The sequence below is a fragment of the Tauraco erythrolophus genome, chromosome 2, assembly GCF_009769465.1.
Source record: "Tauraco erythrolophus isolate bTauEry1 chromosome 2, bTauEry1.pri, whole genome shotgun sequence".
NCBI lineage: Eukaryota > Metazoa > Chordata > Aves > Musophagiformes > Musophagidae > Tauraco > Tauraco erythrolophus.
In genome coordinates, this window is record NC_141466.1 from 71216969 (window position 1) to 71224815 (window position 7847).

A 7847-nucleotide genomic window follows, 5' to 3' on the forward strand; every position below is an offset into this window, starting at 1 on the left:
CTGGGATTGCCACGACCCAGATGTAGGACCTTGCATTTGGCCTGGTTAAACTTCATGAGGTTGGTACGGGCCCACCTCTCCAGCCTGTCAAGGTCCCTCTGGATGGCATCCCTCCCTTCCAGCGTGTCGACGGCACCACACAGCTTGGTGTCATCGGCGAACTTGCCGAGGGTGCACTCCATGCCACTGTCCACGTCACCGACAAAGATGTTGAAGAGGGCCGGGCCCAACACGGACCCCTGAGGGACGCCACTCGTGACCGGTCTCCACTTGGACATTGAGCTGTTGACCACTACTCTCTGAGTGCGGCCATTGAGCCAATTCCTTATCCACCGAGTGGTCCATCCATCAAACCCATGACTCTCTAATTTAGAGAGAAGAATGTCGTGCGGGACAGTGTCAAAAGCTTTGCACAAGTCCAGGTAGATGACATCCATTGGTCGACCCTTGTCCACCGATGCTGTCACCCCATCGTAAAAGGCCACCAAGTTGGTCAGGCACGATCTGCCTTTGGTGAAGCCATGTTGGCTGTCACCCACCACCTCCTTGCTCTCCATGTGCCTTAGCATGGTTCCCAGGAGAATCTGCTCCATGACCTTGCCAGGCACAGAGGTGAGGCTGACCGGTCTGTAGTTGCCCGGGTCCTCCTTGTTCCCCTTTTTAAAAATGGGGGTTATAAACCTTGATTCTCATGTTGCCTTCAGCAGCTGCTGTCCCAGAATTAGATAAAAAAATTGAAGAATGCAGCGGGTTCGGTGACTCCTCCAAGCCTTTACCAGGCTGGGCATGGAAAACAGAGCTCTGCTTTGGGCCACCATGTCATCCCTCCTGGTCACTCAGGCAGAGCTGCGCTGCCCTGCTGTGATTTCTGAGCTCCAGCCCTAAAAGTCCCTTCGCAGGTGTCACTGCTGCCACACCGGTGTCCTTTACACAAGCCCCTGAGGATTTCTAAAGAGGAATCTTCTGCAGCTTCTCCGCAAAATAGGCAGCCTCATACCCCAATGTCAAAATTCCCAGATACTTTATTAGGAAGGTAAAATTTGATTGATGATCTTGACAGCTTTGCAAATGACTGCAATGTCAGCAATTAGGGGCTGGTTTTGCCTTTCAGGCTGTCTGGTTGTTTCTGTTCGAGACTGCTCCACCCTCACAGCTGTTCCTGAATTACTGACTTATTTTTAGTACTTACTAAATAACATCTTTTTGACAGGATCAGTCATTCTTGCCTCACTGCCTATATCCTAAGGTAACAAGATTGCAGCATTTGAAGTTAGGAATAAATTTTCCTATGACGTATTGATGTATGGATCGCATTTATATACTGGGTGGGTGTAGCCCATATGAAGATCCAGGGCTCTCAGCACTGGGACACAGTCCTGTCTAGGGTATATTTATATTTTGCAAACCTTATTTTGAATTTTATTTATTCATACAAGAAATCTTGTTGAATTTCACGGGAAAACAACTCAATATAATGTTTGCATTTTCAAACTCAGCTTATATATGTCACCCTAACTTTTAAAGGGTGGCTTTAATAGTCTATGCCTGTCTGTCCCTATGATCTCTGAAATTGAACCACCACCAACACAGGAGATGAAAAACAAGGAATAGTGAGATCTGTGTGGCAATTACAACTGCTTCTCTGGTATTGTGCTTTTCTCACTAGGATAAAAAACTGCAGCTGTATCACAGCATCTCTCTGTCACACGTCAAGTACTCCTAAAGAACCTGGACCACTTTCGGCAGTTGGATAATCACTGGCCTTTCTTTAGGTTGATATTCAGCAGTTGCTGGATTGCTTATTTATAACTAGATAATTAGGCATGAAGCACCATATATCTGCCACTGCTGCCAATTCAAATAATGGAAAGGGGAAACAGGCGGGCAGGAATTACAGAATGGCATTGACTTTTCTGCACAGCCATTTCGCTATGGACACTAGTTTCACATAAGGCTGTCTGCCCACATTGCTTTTTAATGAGTTGATATGCAAATGTTCAGTTTTGTTAATGTTCGTTCACTATTCTTACCAAATAATTTGTATCAGTCAAAAAAAAAGCCAAAGCCATTGCTCTGCAGAACCAGTTTGGTTTGAATATTTGGGATCTTTCTCCAGGAATAAGCAATCGCTGTGTTGCTAAGAATTTTTTTGCCTCATTTTTATCCTGTTTAGTAAAACGTTCCTTGAACAGTATGCTAATATAAACCTCGTCCTTTACACTGCGAGACTTCAAACAGCGAGCAAGCCTGGGATCAATCACAGCCGTATGCACAGGGGAGAATTTGTGCATTAACATAGGAATTGATGTAGAGAATCGATTAACGTGGGTTTGGCTTTACCAGCATCAATTCCTAATTAGGTCCTTTTGTCCCTAAGGTAAACTTATACCAGAGCACAGGTCACTGCAAATAATGCAGATTATGCTTGTAGCATTTAGGAATATCATTTCGGAATATGATTTATAGAATGTGGATAGAATTTATAGAATTTATAGAAGTTCTCAGTGGACTCCAATGTTTTCAGTCCCCCTGGAGCTGTTGGGATGATATGACACTTACTGCCTTCTCTTCCTAGCTATCACTTTCTGCAGATCTTGAGTCCGTTCCAAAAACACCAGTTCGTCCCAGCTGGGCCACTCACCAGTCAAACGGGAACCTGCCCTTCAAAGCAGTAGCAAAGACCCTGGCCCAGAGCTCCCAGTGGAACGCCGGGATACGACCAGCACCTGTTCGAGCTTCAGTGCTGAAGTCAAGTGAAAAAGGAAAGAAAGACTTCACAAGGACAAACATCAGGTCTCCATGTTAGTAGGCTGCCCTGTCCCGTGTGGAGACTGTTGTAGATACTGCCAATATCCAAATTTAGCGAGCGGAGGGAAGGAGATGGTGCTGGCAGTATATTTCTGTAGGCGAAGGAGAAGGCAGTCGTTCTGGATGGTGAGAATCCAGATGACAGTCATTTGCTGTATCAAAAAAGAACATATGGCCAAAGACGTCACATCAAGCACTTGCTAGATCCACCTGTCTGTCACGACTGTCATCTTGGTATTGAACACTGGCATGGGCTTCACAGGGATTTCACTCACTAATAGTCAATGGCAGAGCAAGAGATCTTAGATCAGAAGCAACAGCGGGCTCAGTCCAAAGCCCATGGACTCTGCCAGGTCCTGGATAGGTGCCAGGACGAGCTGGTATGATTGGGTTGGAATCAGAGCATTCAGCAAATTACAGGAGAAAGCAATCAATGTCAGGGAGACAACAGCTGAGAAAGCAGCTGATCTGTGAACGCCTTCCAAAAACAAGAAGGCAGACTGACATGATCAAAAACAATTTTATGCCATTTCAGTCTAGGGTTGGCTTGGGCAGCTATTCATGAAGACCTCACCTCTTAATATACCCAGCACCTCCTGAATATCATAGAATCACAAAATCATAGAATGGTTTGGGTTGGAAGGGACCTTCAAGATCATCTAGTTCCAACCCCCCTGCCATGGGCAGGGACACCTTCCACTACACCAGGTTGCTCAAAGCCCCATCCAACCTGGCCTTGAACAGCTCCAGGGATGGGACATCCACAGCTTCTCTGAGCAACCTGGTCCAGTGCCTCACCACCCTCAGAGGGAAAAATTTCTTCCTCAGATCTGATGAAAATCTCCCCTCTTTCAGTTTAAAGCCATCACCCCTTGTCCTGTCAAGGTCCTCAGAGTCTGCAGCTGGCTGGGAAAGTATTTACTATCTTTCAGAAGCACACAACGTTTGTGCAGACTTTGGTGAAGGTCCTATTAGTTCACAAGCAGGCTGTTCACATAAGGATTGCCATTTGTGGCCCCTGATGATTTTTAATAGCACAAGAAAGGCAGTAGATAAAGAACCTGGAATGAACAAAGGAAAAGAGGTTTCTGATGTGATACTGTTAGGATTTTCAAAGAGAACACAAGGGTAGAGTGAGGGGAGCTCCTACAGGGCAGCAGCTATCCAGTAATTATTGATGATCCCATCTAGAAGGGAGATAACAGAGCTTGTGGAGATCTCCAGGAACCCTTTGGATCTCCCTAGCATCTAGCATTTAAAAACGTGCATAGGCTAACCCCCATGAGGAGGATCCACAGTGCAAAGGAGTGATCACAAATCCTTCTGTGGAAGATGAAAGAAAGAATCCAAACACAGATGAAGAATGATACTAAAGGGAAAGGACTGGAATGAGTGAGATGAGGCCCAAAGAAAACACATGAAGACAGCTTCATGTAGGAAGCAGTACATAAATACATCCCAGTCATAAAAGCCAAGAGAGGAAAGCATCAAGAGTAGGCTAGAGGGTTACAGTGCTGCGTATTTCTAAAGCAATTCAAGGTTTCTATAAAATAGGACCCTCATCCTGAAGTCACATTTCCTGGACAGAGCCTTGGGAAGACTGTAGGCTGGACTGGGGCCAAGTCATGAAGAGTTAAGCGTAGACTCGGGGCCTCAGCTGTGTTATTGGTTGTTCCAGTCAATCAAGGGAATTCCGCTGGTGCTGTGGCCTCTCAGGAATGCGGCACTCGGCTCCAACTGCTACCATCTGGCAGGCACTGGGAATGGGAAGAAGGTGTTTCTTAAGTCTCTTAACTTCTGCGAACCAAACTGCAACTGCTGTTGAGGTGAGGTTTAGCGCTGTCAAATAGGACATGGAGGACAGGGTAAGGGGAGCTCCTGCAGGGAAGTGGCCACCCAGTGATTATTAATGATTCCATATGGGTGGAGGATAATGGCTCATGGACGCGCAGCATCCTGTCTGAGCTCTGCTATTTCAGGTAAGAAATTTAAAAACTGTGCTAGGAAAGTGCTAGGGAGAGTGAGGAAGCAAGCTACCTACAAACACCAGTGCTGTAGTGTAAAGACTACTACAGTAAATTATCCCTGAGGGACTGCATTTGGATTAGGGGCAATTTGCAAGGCAAAATTATATGTTTTTTTTTAAATAGGAGAGAGACAAATCCTATCCTGGGCTGCATCCAAAGCAGCGTGGGCAGCAGGTCGAGGGAGGGGATTCTGCCCCTTGGCTCTGCTCTTGTGACGCACTCCCTGCAGTGCTGCATTCAGCTCTGGGGTCCCCAACACAAGAAGGACATGGAGCTGTTGGAGCAGGTCCAGAGGAGGCCAAGGAGATGATGCGACGGCTGGAGAACCTCTGCTCTGGAGACAGGCTGAGAGAGTTGGGGCTGTTCAGCCTGGAGAAGAGAAGGCTCTGGGGAGAACTTCCAGCAGCCTTCCAGTGCCTAAAGGGGCTACAAGAAAGCTGGAGAGGGACTTTGGACAAGGGCGTGTAGTGACAGGGCACGGGGCAATGGCTTTAGACTGAAAGAGGGGAGATTTCAATGAGATCTAAGGCAGAAATTCTTCCCTTAGAGTGGTGAGGCACTGGACCAGGTTTCCCAGAGAAGTTGTGGCTGCCCCATCCCTGGAAGTGTTCAAGGCCAGGTTGGATGAGGCTTTGAGCAACCTGATGTAGTGGAGGGTGTCCCTGCCCATGGCAGGGGGGTTGGAACTGGATGATCTTTGAGGTCCCTTCCAACCCAAACCATTCTATGATTCCATGATTCTATGTTCTTAATTCCTTCAGTGACCTCTCCTGGACATTTGTGATCTCTGCCAGGCTTTTTCCAAGGTAAACTTACCAACTTTAGATTGTGCTCTAGCTGGGCTTTACCAGGGCATGTTTGCAGATTGTCAGAAAGGTGGTCAGGAAAAGTAAAGATGTTTTGATTGATTATTTTCTCTATAATGAGATGATGAATGGAAACCGTCTTTCCATTCAGTCCAGATTTGTAAAGGTATTTGAGGTATTAAATGCCACCAAAATGCCAAGGATTGGCTGAGTACCTAAATATGTTTAGAATCTGAATTCTCTGACTAAATTAATCTGATTCTTACATTGTTTCTTTTTCATCTAGCATCTCCACTGTTTGAGGCTCAGCCTTGGCACATTGCTCCATCTAACCAAGGATCTGACACAGAATAAGGGAGGATCCAGAGTATCCTTCACCCCAGCAGAACGGAAGTTCCTCTGCCTAGCACTGGGGAAACAACAGCAATGTTACCGAGTTACAGGCTGCGCTTGGTGAAGAACAGCTGCTTTTGAGTCCTTCATAAGGACCCAGCTTTTTTTTTTTTTTCAGCTGTGAGGTCTTCATTGACCTCACCACACAATGCAAAGATATGGGCAGGGAGGTCCTGCATCACTGAGGCTGGCCAAAAGAAAACTTAACTGCCTTGCGGTCAGTTTAGATAAAGATGTGTTGGAGCAATGTCTTTATACCTTTTTTTTGGATGTACCGTACTTGGTGCAATGACTCCTGCCTGTCTTTGGGATCTCCAGGTGGGATGTTCCATTTCGAAAATGGAGTAGAGTTCAAGTCTGTTTTCCTGTTGTGCTTCTCAGCCTGGTTTCCTGTCATTGATGCTCTCAAGCTGGTGCTATATTCTCTTTTTTCTTCTGAGTACGTCATCTCTGCAGAGTACGTCCAGGCTTCTAACCATGGAGACACTTGCGTAGATCCTGGCTAAAGCCACTGGACCTCACATGTGCTGAGCTTGCTTACGTGTCACTCGGACATCCTGGGGCACATCCCATGGCCTGAGCTGCTCTGCGATGCTTTGCCAGTGAATTACAGAAGTTGCCTGCTTCCGTGAGCACCAAGGGGACTGTGGAAGACAAGGGAGGACTAGCAGCCACCTGAGTGGTGGAAACTGTACCCTCCCTACAAAGTGAGTGGTTTACCACCAATGTTAATGTGATCCCTCAGCTGTAACTTAAACAGCCTCTGCCAAATCAGCTGGACTGTGAAGAAAGCACCACAGCATTCAAGGAGAAAAAGCCTCTAATATGTAGGAGAAAGGGGGCTCAGGAAAAACGCTTCAAGAAAAAGCTAGTTAGGGCTGTATTGAAAGAATTTCATGTTACACAAGGCAACTCCATGTTTTCAATCATGTTAGTGAGAAGGAAATCAAATCCCACACTCTGGATTACAGCATTGCACATGGCTCTGTGTGGGGAGCTGGCACTAGTCTAATTATTTAAGTGAATGTAAATCATGTGCTCTTATTTGTCTTTTCCATAATTAAGGAAATATCCAGTAAATGTAACGAATAGCAGTTTTTAAGGATAAGGCGACTGAATGCACAGCAATTTGCGAGAGAGCTGGGATAAACCTGAGCCTTTCCATGTCTTAGGAGGAGTCACAGCACGCCCATGAATTCTCAACATTTATAGACTAGAAATCATGTTTCAGAGAAAATGACAACTACTGATCAACAAGGATTAGGAGAAGACTTCTGCTCTGTGAGCAGATTGTTCTCCACTGTGTCACTTGAGGGTCTCAAGTTTTTTGGTGTGAGACACATTGATTGTTGTCAAGACCAGGCACTGGGCATGACACACCACGGATCCTACCTGAAGGGAGAGCATCCATCAGAAGACTGTGCCCGTTGTGGTACTTGGTGGAGTGCCATGTGAATTCCAGCTCCAAATCAATGATTAGGTAACTCAGCGCATCTCCCTCTCCCAGACTTTGTTCTTTCATTTTTCTAGTTGCCCTGGATGCCTGGAAGGGGAGTTCATCTCAACCAATGTAATGTCCCAAGAGCTATTTAAGTCTACGCTGGTCACCTCTCCAGCGATCAGCTGAAATAAGAACTTGCAGATGGCAATTATCTCATATATCTTAGAATCCACTGATTATGCAAGAGACCAGACTGACTAATTTTGATGAAGAAGGATAACTTTTGAGCATTTAAAAGTGAGGCGGGATAAATCCCACCCAAAACATTCATCTGCATCATTCCCTGGTATTGCAAATCTCTCCTCACAAGCC

The 7847-nt window shown here is 46.0% G+C and overlaps 1 protein-coding gene across 1 annotated transcript in view; it reads left to right on the plus strand.

Annotated features, from left to right (window-relative positions):
• The window catches only part of FBXO16 (F-box protein 16), a 37275-nt gene extending 31280 nt beyond the window's left edge, over positions 1-5995 (plus strand). Inside the window, exons 7-8 of the mRNA XM_086624352.1 lie at positions 2576-2801; positions 5928-5995. Of these exons, the coding sequence (XP_086480478.1) occupies positions 2576-2801; positions 5928-5995 (294 nt within the window). The remainder of the gene's footprint in view (positions 1-2575; positions 2802-5927) is intronic.
• Positions 5996-7847: the final 1852 nt, after the last annotated feature.